This window comes from Adelges cooleyi, unplaced genomic scaffold (genome assembly GCF_023614345.1).
Source record: "Adelges cooleyi isolate 19-005CV unplaced genomic scaffold, UGA_ACOO_1.1 ACOO_flye_CR_arks_rails_tigmint_CR_PRNA_2, whole genome shotgun sequence".
In the NCBI taxonomy this organism is placed as follows: Eukaryota; Metazoa; Arthropoda; class Insecta; order Hemiptera; family Adelgidae; genus Adelges; species Adelges cooleyi.
In genome coordinates this window covers 12,716,843-12,744,839 of record NW_026095860.1, presented here as the reverse complement: position 1 = coordinate 12,744,839, position 27,997 = coordinate 12,716,843, and the positions used below count along the sequence as shown (strand labels likewise).

The following is a 27,997-nucleotide window of genomic DNA, read 5'->3' as shown; positions in this document are numbered from 1 at the left end:
CAATTTCCCGACCAGCACACAGCACGCGCCACCGTCATCGCACAAGGACAGTGTCGGTGTTCATCTGAACCACAGTGTATAATCGCATACTCACGTGCGAGCACGCACGTTGTTTAAGGAAACAACTCGACTCAACCAAATCACCACTCGACCAGACCAAAAAAAGGTAAAATTACTATTTTTATTTTACACGCCAAGCTCGTCTTTTGATAGCGCCACACACACGCCATACTGTGGTCACGCGCAAGCATGTTATAATATATTAGTCGATAATCTAATGTAAATCAAATGTAATTTACTTTCAGTGTGATGTCGTTTGTTTGCTTGATATTTAAAAACATTTTGCATTGCCGTGTAATTTTTAAAAAGCCAATACAGTGGGGTGGGACCTAGGGGATGCGGATCATTATGGGGGTGGGGGAGGTCACAGGTTAAACATTATAACTGAAAGTGATAAAATCAATTTTAAATGAAAGCTTCGATGCGAATAGTTTAGGCGGTAAAAACTACAAAAAAAACCGATAAAAGCATTGTAATGACAATTAAGTACTTAAAATTACTGTATTTGTTTGGGTGAATAAGATTAGGGTTGGTCGTCCATCAAAAGGTAAGACTACACATTTTTGAGATAACTGTAAAAGGTTTCTGCCCTATTCTAGATCTACATTTGTCCTTTAGCTTTTAGGTTTTTTATTAACTGTTGACCTGTTGGTTTAGAGTGTCCTCTCGTGGTTGGGTTTCTAAGGAGTCACCTTCTCCTGGTCTGTTGGCTAAATGCTAGCAGGTGGACCAAACCTGCCGAATAGTACCTGGGACCGCTTAGCAAGGACTCAGCCACTATTTTTCTATTTTTGAATGACCACATACATATTATTTAGTTAACGATTGTTATGCCTCGATAATACTGACAAATTCAGCCACAAAAAAAATAAAGAAGTATTTTGAGATTGCCCAAAAAAAAAACTAAAATACTCAATAAGACACTTTGTACTGATAGTGGGGTCGTTCAGTTAAAAAAACAATGGCTGTTTACAAAATCTGGGTTGTTCGATGGCGACATTTGTTTTTTGTTTCTGTTAAATTTTCTTCATGGATTCTCCAGTTAAATAAATTAATATATTACATACTTTTTTTTTTGGACGAGAAACGATAATCACTTACTAGAGTTTTTCAATTGACCAACGCGAACGAATTAGTTTTTGTTTATAATGCATTAAAAATGTATATATATAAGGCGTATTAATCAAAGTATGAGACAAAAAGAAAATTAATTTGTTGTTATCATACGACACTAACCGATAGCGTTTGGTATCAGTTTGAGGCCTATATTGTGTAATACATTTTGTTCATAATATAAGTAATATCTCAATAAATATCTACATAATTTTTCTATATTACTAATATTGCTATCAGTCTATGGTGTACTTTAAAATGTGCTGAATGTTTTTTTGTATGATTTGATATTAATATATTGTGGTGTTATCATAATATTATGTGGGTGTACGCCAATCAACGTCAGATAAAAAAACAGTTGAACGAATGGAAACGTTTTCAAGCTTTTGATAAGTGTGTCATTATTGTTAAATTTATTTTTCGACAATTCAAAAAAAAAAAAAAACTGAGTGTCTTGAATTCAAACACATTTTGTTAAATCAAACACACCTACATAATATAGCAGCAGTGTATTTCATGCGGGTAAACAGTTTTGGGCCGAACCGCAAGGTACGTTTGGTCGAAACACACTGTGTTTACATAATTTTGCAGTATTAGTAAATGTGTATATTATATATATATATATATAATTTTTTTTTTAACCCGAGACAATCCATAAGGGGCTCACGTACCTATTTTGCCTTTAACGTGCTCTGCTTTTTAACTCGATATTAATTTAATACCCGTCGCAAATTATAATATTTTATGGACTACAAGGCCTATACCACAGATGCTAGGTAAGTAAACGCTATTGTTTTAACCTTCTGGTCGCCATATTTATACTCATTGTTGATGTTTTATTTTTTCTGTAAATTCAAACGTGTTTTAAATATTGAACCTAAAGCAACTGAAATTTCCACCAAGAGATTATATTATTATACTAAATTATAACCCAGTAAATTTAATTAAACAAATTTGGGGTTTTTTAGGAATCGTCAAAACGAAGTTATAAGTCCAATAAAATATTTATTGGTTTAGAATTAAAAGATTGTTTTTTTTAATCTATACAGGTCAGTAAACAAATAGTTACATTGTTGGCTTCATGCTATTAGAATTAAATGGGTATACGTAAACCCATATTATGTTAAATATTATAGTGAGCATATAACTAACTTATTGTTAGATACAAAACAAAAATGTGTTGATTGAGAGTTTATTTAAGTAATAATTTTTTTTATAATAAATTTAATAAGGTATTAGTTAATTAATTTTAGAAAAATGTGAAGTCGCGCTAATGAAAAGGTTTACTTCCAGTACAAAAACAATCAATTTAATAACATTATTTATCAAAATTATACAAACAATTTTTCCAAAACAACACTTTGACGTACAACGAAGCTTTGTAATTTTTAAATTAAACATTTATTTCAATTAGCTTAACAATGTTTTTGTTAATCACCCAACCAAATTTGACCTCGTTTGGAACAAAAACCAAAATGCTTAAATTTTTCACTGAATCTGAAGTTGGCCTCAGAATTTCCCTAGTATGGCTAGTTTTTTTTTTAATTACTTCCAATGTTATATAGCTAACGTCGTTTTGTAGAATTTTCATTGTAATGTTTTGAACATTTGAATATTTTTTTCAAAATTGAACCGTTCAAATAAAATCGGTTATTCGCTATTTGCTTTCCTGAATTTACTTCGAATTGGAAACTTTTCCTCGTTACTGGTTACAGAAGAGTTGAGCTCTCAAGAAATTTTAATTTTTTTTTTTATTGAAATAGAATGAGAAACTGGCAAAGTAAGAAATTCGAATATCATATGAATTACATACCATTTGCGTACTCTTCAGTTCGAAATGAATTAATACAAATAATAAAGTCAAAGTACTATGGGAAGACGTGGTAGTGGCGGCCAGGGGTTATATTATTAACGATTATTCTTTAGGTCTAACTAGGATGAAGAAGAAGGGAGGGGCTACAAATTAATATCGCACACTGTACATTACAATTTTTATCAAAAAGTTTTCTGTTTTTTTTTTTTTATTTTCGGTAACTTGTTTAAGTTGTTTTTGTTATTTTGTTTATCGCCAGTCCAACTTTGAATAATGCGCGTTATTTGAATAACTGTGACGCTACTATTCTGTTATCAAAATTGGCAAAATTGTTGTGTACCCGAATTGTATTACGTGTGTATTACATATCTACGATGTAGGTGTACAGTCGTTGTGTCGTGAATAATAACAATGCATATTATTGTATTATTTGTACGGTGAATCTATTTGCCAGTCGAAATCCGGCACGTGTGCGGTTTTCAATAGAAATTTTACATTTGTGCACAATCCGCACTATTCGTGAGCTTACAGGTAACCCGAAGGTGTATACACAACATAATAATAATAATAAAATAATAATCCATATGTCTGTATAGTGCACAAAACACAATTAACGAGGTTTAGATTTAACGAACTTTTCCATATATTATTATAATCGGATTTTCAAACGAATATTAACACATGACACACATGTTGTGCTGTCGAATTTAAATTATACGTCTCCCCGTGCCACACGAGGCACGAGCTAATCCCATACGGTAATTCCCAGGCAGCTGCTAAGTATTGAAATAAACATTTCAAAATTTAAACACTTTAAAACTGTTTATTATATGTACTGAACTGTATGGATTGGACAGTTATAATACTTGTTTTCGAATGATTAAGAGACACTTATATTATCTGATAAATAACATCTTATAAACGTTAGTTTTTCATAATTTTCTACTTGTTGATAATATTTTATACTTGACGAGAACGTCATTATCGTTATTAATAAATAAAACAAATTGTGTATAAAAGTACGTTGAATTAATAATGAACAAAATAATACATATATATACCTCCTATACTACCAATGCAAATATTTATTTTATATTATTTACATTTATTAAATTAAATATGGTAATTTATTTAAAACAATTGGATGTTGAATTTCGTTGATTTGAAAAGAATTGTTTTCAACTATAAAATATTTCATCATAATCAATTTGTGTTCATTTATTATTATTTAAATAAAAATCAGCAAATTCTGAAGAAAGTTAGTTAAAACAAAATAATTAAATTTCCGAGAACGTTGAAGCAAATATAAAAAGTATATATATATATATATATATCTATATTTATCCAGTTTTGCAGTAACCGTTTGAAATATTATATAAATACAGGCTCATAGCGTTTAATAAGAAATTTCATGTTCTTTTCATGTTGTTTTTGTACATTGTGATATCAATTTTTCACAATTTAATTTGTTTTTACCTCCCTCCCAACTTGGTTTTTTTTTATAGCAACTTTTGAAACTTAAATGGGAACGCATATATATCATTATCTTTTTAAATTTAGAATAATGTACTTAACATTTTGACTGGCTGATAACCACAAAAACTTAACCGAATTATTGTTAGAATTTAAAGATAAAGACACAGTATTGTTGTGTTGTGTGCTTTCTGAAATAAGATTTCTAAATACGCTTTGGAATGTGACCATTATGTACTAAACGTTTGGGTGAATGAACTTAACATCTTTTAAGAATAGAAAACATCTTGTATAAACTAGGATTACCCAGTCGGATACGTTTAGCGCATTCGTTGTTACATTTTGTAATTATAAACTTTCAGTGTTTTTTTTTTATCAGGTAAACAAAATGTTAAAATTAGCGTTAGCCAGACTATCTTATTTTTATTATTAGTCAACTTTATCAACAGAGGTTTTCAACTTAAATCAATGAAATAGAAGTATATATACTAGGGATGTGACTTTTAAAGTTCATATTTACCAAAAACGATGCATGGTCCAATATTTTAGTCCTCAAAAGTACAATTTCAATAAACATAAAGTCATAATAGAAATGTACTCACTATGCTGGCTTTTTTTTTTGCACCGAAGCCAAATTAAATACTTATATAGTAAAAACATGGGAACTCCTCTGTTCCCCTTCAATGCTGAATGCTAAGTCGATGAATGTGCATAATTAGCTATATGTTTTCACGGTAGGTAAGTGAGAACTAAAGACAATAGGTAGGAAGATAATGAGAACACCCTCGAATTTACAATAGATAATGCGCTCGACCGAGTTGTCATTTAATTATACCTATGTTTTTTCGCTTTCGAGACGTCGCCGCCATTTGGTTTCTTTGTTAAGTAACTAAATTATTTTTATTCATTCATCACTTGTTTATATCTCACAACTAAATTCACTTTCATTGTTTCCAAGTAAATAACGTCCTACTTAAAACTTTTTCCGGTCCGAATTATGATGAATAGGTTTGATACCACAGCTGACCGTTTACTTACTATATTTTATTTTATATTGATAGACTACTCACTACACTATCTAAGACCTGAACAAAGATATCATTTATACATTTTTACTATGATATATTTTCATGATTTTTAGTAGCATATTTTACACAAATTTTTGTTTTTTTTTTTTTGAAGCAAACACTGAAAACACTATAATACTTAGCTAATGTCGTTAGTCATTGCAGCTCACTCCGTAAAATTATAATCACCCATAATAACAATAAATCATTGTCAGACAAATGTTCACCCCAAATCTATCACAATATTCTCAACCTGTTAAGTCATACAATGTATATTATTGCGGTATTAGCTGTTGGCTATCAAGTATTAACGCATTTATAGTGAAATTAATAGCGATGTATTAAGATTAAAAACAATTAATATAAAAATTAAATCATGTATACATGCAAAAAAAAACACTAAGTCATAACTAAGCAATTCTACTTATTTAATTGTTTATAATTATAAATATCCTTGAGCAATCATATTTTATTAATAAAGGTTATAAAAAAATATTCGATTGAGCTAATGGGCAAATAGAAAAGGCGTCAAAGCCTTGAAACAGGTATTAATAATAAATAATATATCCGAAACGTTAGAAAAATGTAAAATATACTAAGGAACTGTCTCAAATAAAACAGTTATATGGTTAAAATTGAAGTTTAAGTATAAAGTTCCTAACATGCTCGGTTATTTTGTAAAAAATAAATGTTATAAGACTATTTTTAAATACCTTGAAGTGGTCAACAATTATACAATTTCCAGTTGTTGCCGGTTTGAACTTTGGCGTCGACCGCGTTATAATAATAATTAATAAGTATAAATTGTAAAATACGATGTCACGCGTTTATAATAACAATAACGAGCGTTTTGCATTGACATTGATGTAGGTAGGTATATGTCCTGTATCTTAGCTTATACGAAATCTGGCTATGACGCCTGAAGGGTCGTTGCTTTACTGGTAATTGTCGGTGTTGGTTCTACGGTTGAATTATAAATTTGTCTGGAATTTAATTAAAACCCGTCGACATATTATTGTGAAATAGTCAGTTTGAATGCCGACAAGCTCACGTGGCTCTCGTCTCTGGACCTGATGATTTTCAATAAAATAATATCTACAATATTTTCAAATATGTATTAAAAAAAAAATGACTCGAGCAATCTTAACTAATATGTATTGAACACAGCAGTTCAGAGCATTTTCTCTAATAACGGGGCATGGATAGAAATAGATGAAAAAGAGATTAGGTCGGCCGCTCTGAATTGGATAGATTGCGAATGAGAAAAATTAGAAGTTTACCGGAGTACGATATGATGCGTTTATCCGGTCTTTGAATTTAACGAAAAAAGTGTAATGGAAAACGATGGAAACATATTTCATGATTGTGTTCCTTAACAAGAGAAAAGCAATTGGCGTTGCTTGTTATGAGAAACGAGGCTAAAAAGGGTTTACGATAACAGCATTGTGTTTGGAAATTGTTTGTATATGGGGCATTCTGAGTCAAACCACGCGGTCATCGGCCTGACCTCCTCAAATTTGTTTAAAATTTTTTTTTAACTTCTTTTGGTCTAATATAAGACATTTATTTTTTCGAAATTTTTGTCACTAATTTTTGCCCCAAAAATAGAAATAAATCTCGGTCCACTCCTGTTATTAGACGAAAATATTTGATTTAAGTCTCTGATTTTATGATACAAATTTCAGAAATTTAAAACTGGTCGAAATCTATTTTTTTTTTTTAAACAACTTAAAAACCTCTATTTTAAGGGCAAAAATTAGTGATAAAAATTTCAAAAAAATAAAAGTCTTATATTAGACCAAAAGAAGTTTAAAACAAAAATTTCATAAAAATTTGAGGAGGTCAGGCCGATGACCGCGTAGTTTGACTCAGAATGGCCCATATGTATTGATGTGTATATTTGGGAGAGTTAAATAGGTATATGAAAAACAATTTAAATCACTTTTGATGTTTACCAAGCGTGTCGCTTTTACTGAAGAAACCTAATTTTTTTTTTATATTTACCTGAAATTTCCAACTTTAAAGTGAAATTGAGAAAGCTATAATAGAAGTCCTAGTTCAATAGTGATTCGTTTTGTTAATGTGTAATTAAATACAATATTATTCTTCAATGTATTTATATTAAAATATAGTATATTTAATATTATTAACGCTGTGTGAGATTTTTTAATTAATTTGTTTTTATTTCAACTGTTAAAAATATAAAGTATACATTATAATATCTACAATATCGTAAGGGCGGAATGCCGTGTTTGCTGTAGGTATAGCGTGACTGCGATTTTATATTGCTTTGTTATTTGTTACTAAAAATACAGCAAGGATTAATGTGAACTGTGTTCGGACCATGCCATATTAATATATATATATATATATATATATATATATATACATTTATATATAAAATGTTTTGATGATAAAGCTTTTCGTTCAATTAATAATAGGGCGTGGGAGGAGGTTAATCCCATCGTGTGGCATGAATGGCCGAATCGATTTCTTCGGTCTTAATACACACACACAAACAATAGACGTCGGACGTAGCGACAATGTATTTATTATTACATACAATATTGTATATACAGGGTGATTCAGTAGTTATGAGCCAATCAATATTATATCAAAAGATATTAAGACTTTTTTTCATACGTTCATAGTCATCGGTTAGCCAAAATGTGTTACATCGCCCTGTATACACACTATCCGAGTAATATTGTTTGATTTGTGATCATTAAAGTCTTTTCTCGTTAAGTGGATTCAGCGAACGGTATAAAATATGTAATATTATATCGAATTTAGCGCGTCTGAGAACGTTTTCTTGTTGGCTAATAACAATAAAAACGACCCAAGTGTTTTCACCGGAAAAGTCGGGCCGAGAGTTTTTATATAATGAAGAAAAATGAGGAAAATCTCGTAAGTAAACAAGTCGTCGTAATAAATTCAGAAATAAAGCTTTTACTTTTTAACACTACTATATTTTACACATTACTAATATTTTCTCCAACTGGTGTATTGAAAATTTAAATAATAGTATGACAATCATTCCAGTTCAGACGTACTGTTAAAACTATTGAGAAAATTAAATTAAATAGGAAATTAAATCCTTATCTGCCAACGATTCATTGCCAATTCATTAGGAGTGAGAAATCGTCGAATTTTAGAAGCTATATACATGATATTACCGATTTCTGTACTCATAGCAGTTAAATCAACAGATAATTTCATTCAACGATAACCGGAAGCGTCGGATAGAGAGAGAGAGAGAGGGAGAGAGACCCGGTAAAGGATAGTCAAAAGCAACCCTTCTTGCTTACGCGGGACTTAAGACAAACAGGTCTGTGAAAATGGTGGATTTGTAAAACTTAAACTGTTAACCGAATATTCGGTAGTACATGTCGAAAATTTTTAACTTGCTAAAACCGCAAAATTATAGTAAATCTAGCAAAAAATTATAGCAAAAAACCAAACACAATGACAACGCGATTAGAATTTAATGAAAGCACATAACTTACAGAATGTATCACTCAATTTTATCACTCTATGTGAGGTCATATTTCAGCAAGAGAAGAGTTGAAGATGTATTTTTTAAAAAAAAAAATATGTCTATCTAGAAATTGGTGTTTTTCGAGATTTCTCATAGTTACGATGTAAACAAAACAAATGTTTATGAAGTTTTTTGAAAGATCCTTTTACAAATTAAAATGACCCTTCCTTAACACTTAAGTTTTTCTAATTTTGCACAACACAATTTTTCTCCATTATAGGATTTTGTAGGAAAAAATTAATTTTTGTTTACTACCTAAATAATTTATAAAAAAAAACTGGATAACATCACACATTTTTACCAATTTAATACTCTACATGGTCTTAAAACTAACATACACTATACACCACGTATAAAAAAAGATTGAAAAATAAAACACTAGTATTATTTTTTTTAAGAGGGTGTATATTCTTAGAGTTGAAAATTACATAATCATTTGACATTCACTTCAACAATATATTACACGAGATAGCGTTAGAGTTGAGTTAGAAGATGTAACCTGAGAATATTACCTGTTATTAACTATATAAATTTACAATTCAACATTGGAGTGTACAAAATAATTTCAGACCCAGCGAGGCTTAACATTAACTTTTTGCTAGGTTCGTAATCCTTGTATAAGAATTAATTTGCGTTTTTTCACCGTCGTAGTGCAAATAAATCTGGATAACACTCGTTACACGTAATTTCAAATTGGGTAATAAGCTTAGCAAAAATACTTGACACTAAGCACCGTCAATTCTACTTAACCGTATTGCCCTAAACCCTTTAACCCCGTAACTATAGTATATTAGTGAGAGAGAGATTTAAAAGTATAAGCCACTTAGGTATTCAGTGAATCACTCTAAGACGATGATAAACGGAATTATACCATTTTTATTTCTGTTTGTACCTAAAGCTACTTTCAACATGCCATTTTTTAAAAAATGATTAACTATTCAAAAAAATAACATTAGTTTTAGACACTGGCTTAGTGTACATCTTGTTACTTTTAGATCAGACCTCATGTGGAATTAAAGCATTTTCAAACGACCTAACCTGCTAATTGCTTTAAATAATAAACAAATATAATACAATATTTTATTTACCTGCTTCAAAAATATAAATACGTCATTTTAATTTTTTTTTTTTAGTACCTACTAACGATAAACCTAAACGACAAAGGCTTTTTGAGTGTGGACAAGTGTTTTCAAAAAAACGGATAATAATATTACAATATATATTTAAATGACAAACTCTTGTGAGCAGCCAAATAGTATTATGTATGATCAAATAAAAAATATGTATACTTATAATATGATTTCGAGTTTTTAATAATAAATTATTTCAAATAAAAAAAAATGTAATTCTATGCACTAAATTGTACTTACATTGGCTGGGTCTGACAGCGTCATGTCTTCCCACTTTATCCAACAACATGCCTTTGTTGTATTCGCTTTACATATTTGCAACAGGATAAAGAAGTAGACAATTGTCGTTTGAAGAAAAATAAACTTTCGATTGAATTAAATATTGAGAGTAAATTGAAATCGCTCTAAAACTTTTTTTCGAGAAAAACCACTTATGTGGTACCGGGAAAAAGTTCAAAAGTGCACACGGTTCTTCTTTCGGGCACTTTAATTTTTTTTTTTTTATCAAAATCGACTGAATGTTTTTCCATGCATGTACTTGCCATCAAGTACCTGTGTCAATCGATAATGTCAAAATTCGAACAAACATAGCGAAGGCGTTAGTTGTTCATGTTTATTCTTCGGGACAATTTTTCCAACAGAAAATAAAAAGGATTATCATAGGTACCTTATTATGATGTAGCGGTAGAATATCTGCACTCTGTTAAAAGACCCGCCATCGTGGGACGTGGGGTGCGCTTTTGTAAATTGGCTATAAATTTACCTGGATTCGGTTGTCTGAACCAATAAGGTCCGTTCAAAACCGTTTGCGCTGCCCCAAATAAAAACCCCAAAAGGACGCCTTCGGGAAATCCCCAGCGGGTAACGGTTCTGCAAGGGGTAAACAGTGAACTTATAGCTGTTATAGTTTGTTGTCTCCGAACAAACACTTATTTGTTCTAATGTCGTCAAACTCCAAAGAAGGTTTTGTTTTGTATTTCTTTTCTTTTTTTTAACGACCACGATAGAAAGAAATTTTACAAAATGTTTGTATATTATGGTTTCCGTTTTTTTATAATAATATCATCGACCTTTACTTTCCCAATTAAACATTTCTTAATTGCTTACTTTTTTATGAAATCAGTTCTCCAAAACTATACGATACCGCTATAGCTGGTTCGAACTTAAATGTTACATAGTTTGTATAACAGGGTTATTTTAACCGGTTTATTATGTTTTGGCCAATTAATCGGTTATGTTTATATTTTTTTTTTTAACATGACATTATTAAAGATAAAAAACTGAGAGTTCAGGGAAACTTACAAAAGTCGTTTTTGTACCTGTACCGAAAGGGCGATATTATCACAAACGGTGCCAAGTAGTTGTACACAATATAATAATGGAGTTAAAAATGTGCACGTTTCAAAAATTTAGAACGAAAATAAAAGAATCTGCAATGCTTGTACGTGCTTTCTTAGTCTTTTTCGGTTAAATGACGTCACTAGGGAAATAATGAGTCGTTCTCCTTTTACAGTCTAAAGGAAATATTACCAGTCAGTGCGATCAAGTCTAAAAGGGCTTTGAGTAAGCTGTTGACAATATTACAATCTTGATCCAACAACTGCGGGTGTTGGGCGGATACTAATAATAATAGTATATTGACTGCAGATGTATAATATATACAATATATGTATAAAGGTTAGGCGTATTGACAGTATTAAGCTGTCAGCCCGTGTCAACAGTAGGTATAATATACATATATATTGGTATTTAAACGACGCTTTTGGTTATTGGTTGGCAATGGGAGAAATCAATATGAGATCTGAAATGGAATAAGTTAACTCGATATAGGTATAATTACACTATCATGTGAATAGAAAGTAAGAAAAATTAACAGGCTTAACTGGCTGATAAATAAGAAAAAATTTCTAGGAACGAGATATTGCGTGTGTGTGTATTTTTTTAATATACATATTATTGCTTTTAACGGTTCACACATATCCGGCGGTATAATAGTACCCACTCGGATGTAAATATGGCGGTACGACGACAACATTAGTAACTCGGAGCGGATCCGCTCTGGAATAATAATAATAATAACATATTAAATTCTAGTACATTAAAATACTGTGCACGCGGTTAGGTTAGACCATTTTTAAGCTCTGTGACAGTGGGCATTCCCAATTAACTATTTAACCTATCCTATCCTAGTCCATCTGTACTCACTTTAGTCAATTGTAGTCACATCGTCTTAAATTTCTCTACTCTATTCACTGGTTGTTTACTACCTAGATAATAAACCCTCCTCGTTAATAAATTACAATTTTATGTGCCCTGTATTGGACCATAGAATACGTTTCTGTTATGGCACCTTTAATTAAAAAAATCAACAAGGGTAAAATTAGTTGAAAAGAAAGGATCAGCTGATAAGAGTAAATACCTATTTACTCTTATTGTATTGTGGTAGCAATTATGTCAAAACGTTTTTCACAATTCCTCTCTCAATTTTTCAAGCTTAACTCTTAAGACACGTCCATTTGGAACGACATCGTGTGAAAAATAATAGAAACCGAGGTTCGTCGCCCTTGTTATGTCACCCTTATAAGTTTATCCATTACAAAGAAAAACATGTTAAAGCTTAACTCTGACACTCGATGCACTTTTACTGTGATAGTTGATCCGTTACACAATACTTCTCTTGACGACGTGCCATACACGCTTTTACCAAGTTCATAAGAAAAAAAAAACACTCAAAAACTTATTATACGCTTTTTAATTGGTGGACGTTTCGAGCGTCAGTGATAAAACAGCACGAAAAAGTCTATTTTAATATATTGTTAAAATTTGTTTTGTATAAACTTACACGTGACGACACACGATTAATATCCACGTGATGTACTTAGTAAGGTCCAATTGTCTTGGTGTAAATTCATTTTAATATTAAAAAAAAAACCCAGTTAATTAGAATCAGTCGGAACGTCTTTTTTTTTATGAAATATTAATTTCGAGTTAATCCGTTTTTAATGAACTTTTAAAGTAATTTAAAATTTAAGAGGAGGAAAATTATTAATTTCATAATATTACAAATCATTCGCCGAATTGAATATTTCATAATACATTATAATTATACATTTTTTTATCTTTATGATCCGAAGACGGCGCAAAGCTTGGGTTTGCTATGATATATTTTATTGCTCAGTATATTTTGGCCGCGTTATTGTAAGAAGTTTTTGTGACCACTGAACCGATTATTTTAATCAGCCTAACTTACCTTTTTCGGTTTCACAAAAAAAGATGATTTATTTCTTTGTCCCTTTTACTTATCTGGTCAAGCACTCGATTAACCTGAGTAGTTGTGTTATGACATTTTTAAGACCTAATAGCTGGACATTAGAACGAAAATACGCCCAACATTTTCATATTTGAGTTTTTCCGAAAAAAATGAGTGTTTGATAAAGTATTTTATATTAAAAAAAAATTTTAATTTGAGGGGTTGAGAAAGGTTTTTTTGTGTACATCTTATATTATAAATACTAAGTGGGTAATTTTGACAAAATATCTAATTTAAAATTCTTATTTTCTATCTAGGTGTTTCACAACATTTTATCTATAAAATTAATCTAGATAGAAGATGAGGTATGATGTGTTATATCTTCATCTAGATTATTTGTTAGTATTCTGAATAAACTATTATTATTTGACTCGAGTAAATAAGTAAAGAAGTTAGCACAAGTGTAGTAGCGTTTTTCTTGAAATGTATTTTAAAAATATAAAACTGCTAACAATTTATTAACCACCTAGACCTGGCCGTGCCGAATTTCCAATATGAAAATAAATGTGTCTTGGCAGATAAGTTACAAAACTGCGTTTTTCTTCTTGTAAACTCAAAACATAATTGTGAAAAATTACGGTTCTCGTAAACCCGCTAAGACAACTTAACTCAATTAAACTTAATTATTATAGTTTATAAGACAATATTATACTACTGCAGTTGTCTTATGTATTGCTCTATTGTAACGGTATGTTTTCCTCTGTTGTACATACTATTTTAATAGCGGTAAGTGGTGTGTGTAAATCTATTATTATTGCTATTGGGCTTGTAATCACATTAATAAGAATAACTAATAAAATCATGAAGGGTCTGCTGTAGGCCGAGCTGGCTTATAAGTTATGACTAGCACTTTCCATAATAAATAATAGTTGTATCATTATTTTAAGCGTGGACAAATTTGCACTTGCAGAGTTTCGATAATTTAGAACGCATTTCGACACTTTGTACCCACGTTCTAGTGTGCATAAATAATTATTATCTCTTCTGAAAATTTCAATTTGCATAATATTTGTATTTAATGAGCTCACAGTAATAGAAAATTAAAAATTACTTACCATACGCTGCAATTCCGTTGTCGACGCTGTTTTTCGCTGGATTAGTGCAATAGCTTTTCAACTTTTAAGTATTAAATTATAATATATAAATATGTGTATAATATGATATAGTCCGACCTACGGACATAACAATACACTCGCAGAAACTTTAAACCGACCATTTTTTTTTTTATTGTATTCTTCCCTAATAGCATATACTATATCATATACCTAGCTTATATAGAGGATCAGCTATAAACTTCATTTGATAAAAGAAGTATCGGTTACGGTCACCGGCCATTATATTTTGTGCGTGGGCAGGTATTGTATTGGAAACTTTCCTCTCCCATTTGTATTATTTATTTAAATCTGATTTTGTATAAAACGTATTCTTCGATTAACAATCGACCGTTTAAAATAGTGTGTAAGGACTTTTCAAAAACAGTTTAGCCGTCATCGGTTTCGATTTATTCGGTATAATGGTATTGAAAAGTTTTTTACAACAAGTACGTCTTATGGTTACAATGGAATTATGTATTGAATGATAATATTTCTTTGTTGTAATTTTCAAGTCAACGACGAACGAGCTCGCCCGAGTGAAACGGTACAAGATAAACGGTTTAGCAGAGATATATTATTATATTATATTATTATGTACGATAAACGCGATATTTTTTTTAGACAGAAACCGCCGAATTGTAATATTTATATTAGTATAAAGACAAAAATAACGACCACTCTGTTGACATTCTTCAAGAGAGTTAGAGGAGTAGGGAAAAGGCAGCTGTTGTTAATGATTCTGATTTTTATTTCAACTCTTCTATACTCGGATACTTTAAGTTTTATATACGGCTTATTATTATACTTAGACTCGGTGACTTTTCCACTTAGGAGAATTGGTTTGCGGGCCGCGGCAGTATGTCACGTTAACTTTAGAACACTTTAGGTGTCCCATAGGACTGTTCCTTTCGATTTTCCTGTCACATATTTATCACACCAGATATATAATGGATCTATGAATAAATATAAATATATGTATATAATAGGTGGCTGCGGTCGTGCATCCTAGTCGGGCGCCAACTGTCAGATCCGTTTTTATTACCGCCGAAACCGTCGTTTTATCCAAGTTTAATTCGTTTTACGGTGTCGACCGCTGATCCCAGAAACGTTTTATCAAAATATATACATGTATGTATGAAGGAAATAAAAGCATAAATACTGTAGGTAATATTATATAAAGATAGTGAGTTGGCCGTAGACGAGATAGAAAGAGTAAGAATATTTTATACGATGATGTATTATTCAACAGATGACACGGTTCATTCATTCGGTACAAGCGTGATATTACACCCTATATATAATATGTACATTTATGTATTATTTTATTATGCGAAAAAAAATGTAATATAATATATGTAACAGAGAACACATTTTGTAATTATATATATATAGTAGTATCACGATAAATTGCATTGGATTCTGAAAATGACAAATCGTATTCTTCAACAAACTCTGCGTACGTTGTTTCAAATAAGAACAGCGCCATTAATAATTATTATAATTCGTGTAATATTATCATAGTGTTATAACATACAAATGTAGATATGTATTTTTCCACTGTACATGTGTGACCAAAAAGAATGTTTGAAATATTTTGCTAGACAGTAAAAACATCGTAAAAGATTTATTCATGTTACCTTGATATGGAGCTAAGAAGCTATATTGGTTTTATAATACACATTTTTTTTTTGTAACCGAACCTAATAATAACTACTTTATATTCATCGGTTCGATTCCATTGCATATGCTTTGTATATTCCTTTGAATATTGTACAGCGAAGGTGCTTAAAAAGGTGTGTACTATCGTAAAAAAAATTCTTTATCCTATTTATTACTGACGAGAAAAAATGAGTTTTATTGTATATTTGTAAGTAATAATCCGGCTTTTCAAGTATATTTTTCATTTTTTTTTCGATGATCTTTACATAGTTTTGCGTAGAAGCGTTTTTTTCAAAATAATTTAAGAATATTTAAAGCATTTCACAATGTTTAGAAACAAACAAATGAATTAATTTAAATCCTAAGTCATGCTATACTATGGTATCTATCAACCAATATACTTTTTTGTAGATAGGGTCGTGGATTTATCATATTAAAAACAATTCAAGCACACTTAAATGTTTAACAAAATATATTTTTTTTTACTATGTTGAGATATTTCACTCGTTTGAAATATGAAACGTTTCACTGAAATATTGTAAAATTGTGTTTTTCATGAATATTTTAAACACAAAATATACATAATACAATATATAATGAAGTTCTCGTTCACTCACTCGCCAGTCGCGTCATCCCTTTGGTACTTAGGTATTTCTTTTCGAAATTCCAATGCATTTGGGTCAGGAGTGATTAATTGTAGTATATTACATAGGCGTTTATGTTTTACCCGTCAAGCTTAACGCGTGCGTCCATTTTGAAATGTTCGACTGTTTTTTAAGCTAAAAAAAACACCACAAAGCCCGTGAGAAAAAAGCGCGAAAAACACATTAACGAAAGTACACAAAATCGATAACCCACATAGTGTATATGAAACATGTCATTCATTTTGAGTGATTTTATTTTACACTTCAGAATATGTGTATTTTTAGTCCCAATATAACAAATAAAAGACAATAAAAAAAAACTACAATGAAAGTTCCATTTAAACAGGAATATAAAATGTTCAAAACATTTGTATTATTAGTATTTGATTTCTTGTTGAACATTAAAACAATTATCTTACCTAACACAATGTAAAAATATTTTGACATAGTTATAAAATTTAATATTTTAATGAAATATTATTTCTATTCTATTATTGTTGTATGATATTTTCTTCGATGTGAAAATTATAAAAATTGTACATTTATTTAAATCATGAAAAACTAAAATAATTAATCAGATACCAAACGCGTTTCATATATCACATAAAGCTCAAAAGTTGTTCGATGATAATTTATCATTTAACTTCCAAGTTCATAATATTGTTGGCATACATTAAATTTCACTCAACGACTTGTACAAGACTTGTATAATTATTACTATTGTTGTGTTAACTCATCAATTATAGTTAACAAGTTAAAACTTCTTTTCAACTTGATCAAACATAATACGTAGAAGTTTGTGAACTTTAAAAACAATTTTTATACCGCAGAAATAAATTGCATTATATTAAAAAGTAAAATATTAACTGTCATTGTAGTAATTTAACAATGCCCTACCATTTATCTGTTTTTATATTATCTATAAATAACATTATTATTAGATTATATAATTAATAACAATATTTGATATCCGACAGTACAAAATAATTTCCTAGCTAATGTTTATTTGTTTTCTGTAAAGGTAATTCGATTTTCGGCCGGTCAGTTGGTTTTAGCTAAAAGTATGTCAGTAGCCAAAATAAATATCCGAAGACAAATTATAATAATTGTAAAGATCTGTTTGTACAAGTCATAACCAATCGTAGGATATGACGTTAATTAATTGAACAACAATTTAGCAAAAAAAAAAAAAGGAATTTTGTTAAACGACGAAATGATTTGTTGTAATAGTTGACGTTGGCGAATTGGTTAAGGTCATTTTTTCTGTGAACTTTTTTTAGTGTAAGTAATATGTGGTATTCAGTACATCAAAAGACAACATACTATGTTTGGCGATCCGTCAAAACATAATAATGTTATGGTCTGGAATTAAACGAATCCTCAAAATATGTTTTATGATAATCCCTTAAGGCTTAAACGGCAAAACGCATAAAGTGTATAATCCACGATAGTCGGTTCGTTAAATTTTAATTCACCGCAAAGACAAACAATTCATTTGGCGTAGACGAGCAACGCTGTTCTCAGTGTACACAATATTATGTTCAACAATGCCCGCATGTAATTATAATACATGATATTATATAATAATATATGTCACCATAATCGGTGACAAATAGCAATTATTAAAAACTTTTTTGGAACACAATTTTCATGTTTAAAAGTAACACATTCGGGTTAATTTAAAAATGGATTAGTTTGATAGCTTCAATGCGGAGCTGTGCAGTTGCTGGTTTTACAATGACATATTGTTTCCAAGTTTTTTCTTTCCTTGTGTTTGTTTAGAAAAAGGTTCATTGTTAGGCCAAATATGAAAAAAAACATTATCCCTTCTACTTTGAAGCCGTCAAAAACACTATAACACGCTCTAACTTTTTGGAAAATATTCTAATCGCTTCCGAACTTGTGTAGGTTATTTATTATTTAGATTTACATAATACTAAAGATATACAGTGAAAAAAAAATATGTTAACCTTTTCCCCTGGAAGCGGTAAAAATATATTCTTTACTTGACAAAACAAAGAACAATTATTCAGATTTTATTTGGAATAGCATTACTCTTGCGAATAATTTGAATTAAGGTTCCATTGTCGTTTCAAACCTCATTTCTGGCAAAATCGATTTTCCACAACTTTTATCATCTGTTGTCAAGTCGGTCCTTGCTCGTTCCTTTGTCCTTTTCCCAAGCTCGTACTTATTTCCTTAATGATTTTCCATTTAGTGCGCACCGCAAAGGCCGACCCTTGATTGTTCTCTCATTGCTGCTGCTAAGCTTGTAGTTTCCGTTAAGAATGTTTTTTCATGTGCAATATGGACTTACCCCGTTCAACGACAAAATAAATAAATATTCACCAATTTATTTGTTAAGTATAGTTGATAACGGCTGTGTACTGTGCAGTGCTTAAACATCGTGTAAAAAAAATAATTTATTTTTATTTAAAGTGGTCACACTGTCGCTCGGCTTCTTGATTACTTCGTTACTGAGTACAGGGCGTTACAGTTCTGTAGATTTTTACTCTATAGCAATCACCATTACCACCATAGCGGGATAGAAGTTTGTCATCGTTAAGACGTGTCGTTGTTTGTGACGATTTTCACGGATTGACCTCCAGGCAGCAATAAAAACACAAATTCATGTTAATTTTCTGGTCGCCAAAGTGTGTATTATGAAAACTGATGGCATTTTTTTTTTTTTTTTACAGCAAGCAAATAACGCCGGACGACGATGACCCGTTACAAAATGCAACTGACAAGACAATGACTGCTGCGGAGACACTTACAGCAGACGGTCGACGACAATCGGCTGTGGTGGTTTTAGGTGCTGACTGCGATGACGGCGACCGCGGCGAGGACGACCGAGGCGGTATTGTTTTTGCTAACGCCGACAGGTGTGTACTATTACATAGGCCAGCGAATTTACATAGGTATCATGAAATTACTTATTACACACTATCATCATAGCACGAGGGGGCGGTGTGTATGTATGTGTGTGTGTGGGTATTATACCGGTGGCCGTCGCAGGCAGGTAAATACGGTTTGTTAACGCCACGGCGTGTGTACATCGAACAGAGTGTCATTGTTTTTTTTCCACCGAGTACGGAATAGTAATACAAGTAGTAACGCGTTAGGCGGTTTTTATTTTATTTGATTTTTTTTTACTAGCAAGTCTCTTTTTGTTTAATGCTTAACACAGTTCTGTTTCGTTCAGCTCGTTGACCGGATACATGACCACCGACAACGATGGAGAGTCCGCGGGGTCCTCTTCCTGTAGCGGATGTCCCAGTCCGTCGATGCCCAAAAAGCACGGCAAAGGCATTCTGGTGCACAAAAACAAGAAGCCTCCTTCGGCCGGCAACCGGGTGAGCTTCGCTTGTTCGAGACCGACCACGGCGTCGTCGTCGTCGTCGTTGTCCACGTCGTCCGGCAGAAGGATCCGACCGTCGACGGCGACACCAGAACCAAACGTCAGTCCTCCCCCCAGAAGGGTCAGCTGTTTCGGAGTCAAGAGCCACCTGCACGAGTTCTACGATAGCCCAGACCACGCGCTACAGGTTAGATAAAATTCACATTTATTATACAATGTTACATGCCATTCTGCTTTGGTTTGACGAGAAACTCCCTTTCTTGACGGTCTCTCGATATTAGAGGTGAGAATTGACAAAAGACACAACCATACGGTATTTAAAGTTGTTTCGATAATCGATACAACGAATAATAGAATGAACATCACTGCCGTATTTAAATTACTTTTTTTTATTAAATAGACTGAACAACTATTGATGATTAAAAATATGCGTACACATTTCTTTAGATTTCAAAAGAAAGTACCTTAATGACTCAATTATATATCTTGTTTTAATTTGTGTAAAACTCGTTTTAATCTTTGCTTTTATAAATAATTATAGATCACGTACAGATATTTTTAAATCTGCCTTTAAGTCTTGGTTTAACAAATTGTTTTCAGTTTTTAACATTACTATTGCTTTCTTAAGGCGATATGAGCTAAAATGTATTATTTTTTGTGTTTAAGGTTTTCTTTTTTAATATTCCATTATTTTATTTCTTCAATATATATTAACACAAGTGTTGCTCTTGTTTTTTCTAGAATAGATTAATTTAGTTTTAAATATAACATTTTAATTTAAGATCTAAAATTTGTTTTTTTTAATTAAAGGGTGGTACTCACATATTTTGTATAAGTATGTAAAACTTTATGGTTTACAAACCACTAAAAACTTTTTAAACATAAACGGCTCGATTAATATAACAAAATACACATATGTGATACAGTTCTTAACTCCTACACACAATTTTTATAATATGTTTTCACCAATTCTTGTTTTGGGCCTAAATTAATTTTGTGTAAACTTCAATCTAAGAATCAAGCTATAATTTAGTGTACAATAAAAGCTTATATTGAATAGTATACCTCGTAAATGTAAGGTTAAAAATTATTGTTAAAAACAACAACAATGCATTTTCATGTGATTAAAAGTTATAAATCACAGTTTATTATTTAAAATACCGCATTAATACAAATATGTTAGTATTTTTTTAGTGGTTAATCGAATAAATTTTGAATTTTGCTCGTTAAAAGAAATAATTAAAAAATATAAACCTTTAGTATACCATTATACTGATTTGCATATTATTATACATTTTTAAGTCAGTAAAAGAATTTCAAATTGTCTTACTCACTTGTTATAGTGTATTTAATGGTTTAAAGTGATTTTCTTCTATCATAAAATTTGAAAGGTTTCTTGGATTTTCGGGCGTGAAAAAAATAAGGTTTTTATTATAATAAAATGTACAAAACATTATATTATAGGTTTTTAATTATTTAAATTAATGCTTCGACTATAAAATTCATTGACTCGTGTATAACTAAAGCAATTTATTTTTTCATCGTTAAAACGATAAAGTTCTCTAACGCTTGGTTTACTTTAGGGGTTGTCTAATTAATACTCAAGTTAACAACAGAAGTTAAATATTTTCGCCGTGAAGATTGCTTTTTAGTTGTTTGGTGTCAAATCGATAGCTTTTATGTAGGTAGCAGTTCAAGTAAATTTCGGTGTATTTTGATCTGGTGGAGATATTTTGTCGAGGAGAAATGGTGCAAGTTGAATAACGTCCTTATTGTAATGAAAATACTTTCTATTGCTGTTTTTCTTACTTGTTTTATGGTCGCCATGTTTGAGTTTATTATTGGTTGCTTTATCTGCACCAAAAATTGTCTCATCCGGTTCGAAAATGTCTTTTGTTATTGAATAATGTATACAATTTGTCGGAGAAAATTATACATTTTTTCAATTTAGTTCTGATTTAAAAATAAAAACACCACACATGTTATTAATCCATACTTGTTTATGTAAATTATGTACTTAAATTAAATATAAAAAAAATGTATTAAAAAAAAAAATTCAAAATATAACGTTTAATCATAAAGGAAAAGAAATGTAATTTTGTTAACTTGTTTGTTCCTCGAATGTAAAGCATAATTTGCCCATAATATCTTTGCACCAAGGACAACATTTTGCATATTACATTAATTTATGGAAAAGTTCATATTTAAGAATTTCATTAAAGTTCACTACTTCAAATATTCGAATAATTCACGACTGAATATTCCTAAACGGATTATAATAATTATTATGTAAATTTCAGAGCATTTATTAAAAAACCAGTAGGTACAGTGGGGATGGAACATATTTGGGCCAAGGAGGGACACCCTTTCGAATAAATGCTACGTCAGCTATGTTAGCTTCATTATATTGCTATAGCCAACAATGCCACTAAATTATTACAGAAAGACGATAAACTCGTATCCTCCCTAATGTTCAAAATATAATTTTAAGCACATTATAGCTTTTACCGTGCATTTATCGATTTTCGTATTTCCACCATCTACGTACTAACATCAAAGCGTTTATTTTAAAGGGATTCTATCACTCTTAATTATAATATTTCCTGTAGACCTGTATCCTCCTCCAATATCGTGTTCCACCCCTGTTATATTATGATTCAACCCCACTGCTGTCGTTGCTTTTGTTTAGTATTATACAGCTCATTGCAGCTATATAAGTTAAGGAAAATACACCTTTCTTTTAGCATCTGTGTACATTAGAGTGTCCCTTATTTTGGAAAAAACTGGAAATTTAGCTGGAAATCTCGATATTTTGACTCTGCACATGCGCTAAATGGCCGTCCAATTAACTTTTTAATTTTTCAAACATTTCGAAAAAGTCCAAAATAAGGGACACTCTAGTATACATACATATTACATTACGGGTTTTTTATAGAGTAAAAAAACTGACCTTAAAGCAAACGTTGTTATATGTATAAAATATTGTCTAAAACTATATTCGGCGTGTGTGTGTTATTTGTTATTCAACCTTGGAAGGTTGTGATCAATGAATGGCGGTAGTGGACGACGTCAGTTCTCACCTCTCCACACCCCTCGCGGTCGCCCTTTCCACCTCTCATCGGGTTTCAGTGTTTTATTAAAATATTTTCTCGACTTTCTATTTCTTTCCCATCACGTCCCCTGCCTCGGGGTGATATACATCATTATTACCGGTGTCGTCGTATATTTCTGGAACAGATTGACAATGAGAGGGGGAGGGAGGGGGCGAGGGCAATTCGATCGGTAAACGTGCTTTAAGATAAAACTCACGTTTGGAAATGATCATGGCGATTAATAGCGAAAACGTGTTGAGAATTTTGCACAATACACACACCGAAAGCGTACATAAATGCCTAAAGGGCCAAGTTTATCCGAGGTCTCCACAACCCCCCTCCCCCATTTAAAAGGGTTTCCTAGCTATAGCACTCAGACCGCCTTACATAACAATATAATATAATAATATCTATGTGATTTGGTGACTCCAAATATTCACCGGTTAAGTACGTTATAGTTGACTTACGCCCTACTTTTCAAAATGTATTATGTCTGAGCTTATATTGTACTACTTTCGTACCTGGCAAACATAAATATGTTTACACTTAGGAAAGCCAATGTATAAATATAATATGGTAACGTAATCGACAAAGTTTGTTGAAAACTCCATGCCATATAGCAGATTATTATGCTATATAATGTGAAATTATATTGTTGTCAGTCAATGTATTCTGAGATGTTTGGTATGTGGCGTGGGGTACCTGGTATAAGACTGTATGGATGAAAATTACTTTACTAGGAAAACAACAGTAGGAAATTGGATTTCATTCTAACAGACAAACAGTATACCCTTATTGTTTTTCAAAACATCAATCTCAAAAATCGTATTTTTTAAAACTAGCAAAACAACAAAGTAATTCAATATATATATATATCGTCTAAGCCACACACTATGCTGTTTTCGTTATATCCGTCAACAGATCATCATAATAAAACTTTGGTTAGTAAAATAAAATATATAGTTTATTTTAGGTTGTGTAGTTAGGTTGGGAAATCATGTTTTATACAAACAAAGTAAGACATTTTTTTTTTTGGAATTCATAACCAATAACTATATTATCTAAATCGAATTAAAAAACAGCAGAATGTGTGTCTAGAGTAAGAGCAAAATATGTTACAGTTTGTACAAGAAACGCCAACAATTAGAGGCCGCTAGCACAATTCATGTACCCTGCTGACATCTAGTGGTCAATTTGAACATTGATGCCATTACTGAAAAGTACATACCTATGCCCTTCTTCCAGACATCTATTCAATTGGTTCATCAAAACCGAAACAGATAATATAATTAAAAATACTTTAAACCCTAAACCTATGTAACTCTAACATCGGTTTTAAAAACCTAAACCTAAAAATAAATTTAAAAACCTGTTTTAAAGTCAAAATCAATGATATTAAAAATTGGTTGAATAACCAAAACTAAAACTGCTTAGGTTAGGCTAGTTATTCAATAAAAAAAAGAGTTTGAGTTAAAATCGGTTTGCAACATTTGGTTTTGAACCAATAAACAACGATAACCAGTTCCAATAATCAAATCCCATTTTCTCAAAACTGGGTTCAATAACCGAACTTTGAAAAACAATTGAGCGAAACCATTTACTATTTCGAGGCCTTTACAAAATGTAACCTTAGTTTTTTTTATTAAATAGAATTATGTGTTAATACATAATAATTTTATGTTTAAAAAAATATTTTAAATTCTCAATACGTTTATGTAAGTATTATAATATAATTATTTGATTGTTAATAATTAATTTTTAAAACATTTAGAGATATTAAAATATTTTTTTTTAAGTAAAATAAAAAAGACGAAATAACACCAAGGTGTCAAGTAAAATAGGAATACCAACAGAAAACGAGAAAACGCCAAAATTTAAATGATTTACCCTTGTTGGTACTTGGTGTAAATATTTTAGAAAAATCAGTAGGGCGTTTAGGCCATATTATCACTACCACCACCACCACCACCACTGATAAGCCATTATCAGTGATAATGGGGCTTATCTGTGATAACCTGCGGTAGTGGTGGAGGTAGTGATAACAGGTGGTGATACGGCCAAAACGCCCTACTACCGTCCAATATAGCGTACTGAACAAATGCTACATTTACCACATGCTTAGCTGAGGTTAATATTATTTTCTTACGACCATGTCCGCAGGATGACGATTTCCGGTACCTGGTGGAACCGAGGTCGCGATGCTCGCAACACTGCTGCAGCGTGTCCGCTCTGTTCGGGCTGGCCGTCATGTCCGTGGGCGCTGTCACGTTGGCCGCGGGCCACCTGATACCGGCCAAGGACCCGATAGTGGGCCGGTCGGCCAACTTGGAGGTGGTGGACCGTTGGGCCGTCACTTACAATCAAAACCTGGTGGCCTGTCGGTATGCCGGCGCCGTGGTGTTCGGCATCGGTGTCGTGTTCACCGTCATCCGGCTGTGGGTGTCGCTGATCAGGAGCAGCAACCAAGAGCATTGGATAGCCGAACAAAAACTGGGAGTCAAAAACGACGGCGTGGCCAAGCAAAACAAGCAGCAGCAGCAACCGCAAACTGTTCGCATACCGATAACCGGGTTGGTGCAGGGTGTGCAGCCCAAGGCCAACGTTGCTGCTTTTGGCGATGGCAGATGAGAATAATGGCCGAATGCGCACCGTTTATGAGCGCGTCGCAACAGAGTGACTCGACTCTGTCCGACCGCGCGTTTTCCGAGCTTCAAACGAGATTGTGTTATATTATATTGTTGTAAATATACCTAACCGCATTATTGCCACAGATTGGATAAAACCAGACGGGGCACTTCGTCATTTGCCGGTAACTGAAATCTCCAAAAAGACACCAGCGGCTACTCCGAGCTGTGAGAGGTTGAGAGAGGTTGTTTACATGTTCAAGCAATTACATCGTTTGGAAGTGCACCATCTGGTTTTGTCTAATCTGCGCTATAATACTGTTGACTAAATCGCATGTTAATTTATAGGAAAAAAATGTATTGCCGTCCAGTCTAAATGAGTTTGAGCTAATTAAAATATGTATGTAATAAAATCTACAACGGTTTACGAAGGACGAACTATGATCAGGGGTGCAGAGTTTGAATTACTTAAATCAAATACAAAATGAATTACATTTATTTTGTGTAACTCCTAATTAGGTATTATCAAAGACATAAAATGGAAATATAAAATTGACGAAAAATACATAAACCATCCGAAATCTATTACAGAGACATTTCTGGTTTTTAATGCGAAGGGGAGGGGAGAAAGCTGATATTTATAATATTATAAATTTTACACTGTAAACACAATTTTAGAACCGAAATAATAAATGCACACGTTTTTGCAGGTTTAATAATGGTTTAAATACTACTTTAAAAACCAGAGTTTTCGCATTTCATTTAACTTTAAAGATACGAAAAAGTTTATTTTCCCCATTTATTATTAATTCAACCGTAAAGCTTACAATGGATGTAGTTAGAAAATAGAAAACGCATTATTTACTGTGTGCAAGAGACACTCAGTAATTTACTCCATACCAAAGAACCTATTAGTTGAGCTAACAAATACTTATCGACTGCCTAAGTTCTATCCATTATAAACCGTTTAAGTGTAAAGTAATAAACTAAGTTCGAAGCTAATGTAAAGCTATAAAAGTATGTTAAGAACTTAAATGTAGCATACAAAAAAATGTTTATAGTTTTTGTTTATTATTGTAATTTATAGCCAGTGTTTTTGTTTATAACGTTTCATAATCAAAGTAAAACAAAAATATTGTAAAACAGACATTATATATATATTTAGTAATCAAAGCTACTCATTTTTTTTTATATTAATTAAAAAATTAACATAATTGTAACGTACAAACATTGATGTAACAGCCTTTTGTGTCATTTAAATGAAAATGTTTCGATCTTTTTATTTAATGATATTTTAATTTTAGGCACAATAAAAAAATAACTCATGTAAAACGAAAAAAAGATTGACAGACATATTTTTGTTAAACAATGTTATTTCTAAATATTCAATATTGTAATTGTTATTATCTAATCTAACCACGTACGAGATAAATATATATTATATTTATAATATTACAGTGTATAATAATAATTAAATGTGTGTAAATATAATATATTTTAAATGCACTAAAATATAGAATGTTGTTAAAATGTGATTGGGAATGAAAACAAAAATATTTTTTAGTTGTTAAAATATTATCTGGCTGTGGTTATAATTTAAAACGTATAAAAAATTTTAAGTTTATTTTAAAACTTTATTTTTGACGTAACAAAATGTATAATATATCCTCAAAAATAAAATTGAAAAATATTTTTTTATCTTTTATATTTACATTCTATAAATGTTATATTTTATTGCATTTGTGTGGCTGATACACATTTCGTTTTTTATATTCATGTGGGTTTTGTTATGATATCGGGATAAAAAATATATATAGTATAAAAAATAATTTCGACGGTACTCGTCATCAGTATTGTTATACTCATGAAAATAAAACCTCGTTATACTATTATTTTAACGTGCATCGAAGTAATAATTAAAACTAATCAATATAGTATCCTACGCATAATTCTAATTATATAATTGTAACGTACAAACATTTGATGTAACAGCCTTTTGTGTCATTTAAATGAAAATGT

The 27,997-nt window shown here is 31.3% G+C and overlaps 1 protein-coding gene across 3 annotated transcripts; it reads left to right on the top strand.

Moving 5' to 3' along the window:
- The first annotated feature begins 6 nt into the window (after nucleotides 1-6).
- On the top strand, nucleotides 7-27,997 carry LOC126833753 (neurensin-1-like). Of its 3 annotated transcripts, none has more exons than XM_050565265.1 (4): nucleotides 7-166; nucleotides 19,601-19,786; nucleotides 20,107-20,449; nucleotides 25,515-27,997. In XM_050565265.1, exons 2-4 carry the CDS (start codon nucleotides 19,656-19,658, stop codon nucleotides 25,980-25,982), a joined length of 942 nt encoding a protein of 313 aa, XP_050421222.1. In that variant the 5' UTR covers nucleotides 7-166; nucleotides 19,601-19,655; the 3' UTR covers nucleotides 25,983-27,997. The 3 variants fall into 3 exon arrangements, with proteins under 3 accessions (XP_050421222.1, XP_050421221.1, XP_050421223.1); XM_050565264.1 differs by lacking the exon at nucleotides 7-166 and adding an exon at nucleotides 1,767-1,949; XM_050565266.1 differs by lacking the exon at nucleotides 7-166 and adding an exon at nucleotides 19,451-19,534.

Coding starts and splice junctions, on each gene's coding strand:
- LOC126833753 (XM_050565264.1), top strand. CDS start 1,918: ATGGACTACAAGGCCTATACCACAGATGCTAG. Junction 1,950..19,600: donor GCCTATACCACAGATGCTAG/GTAAGTAAACGC, acceptor TTTTTTTTACAG/CAAGCAAATAACGCCGGACG. Junction 20,450..25,514: donor GCCCAGACCACGCGCTACAG/GTTAGATAAAAT, acceptor CCATGTCCGCAG/GATGACGATTTCCGGTACCT.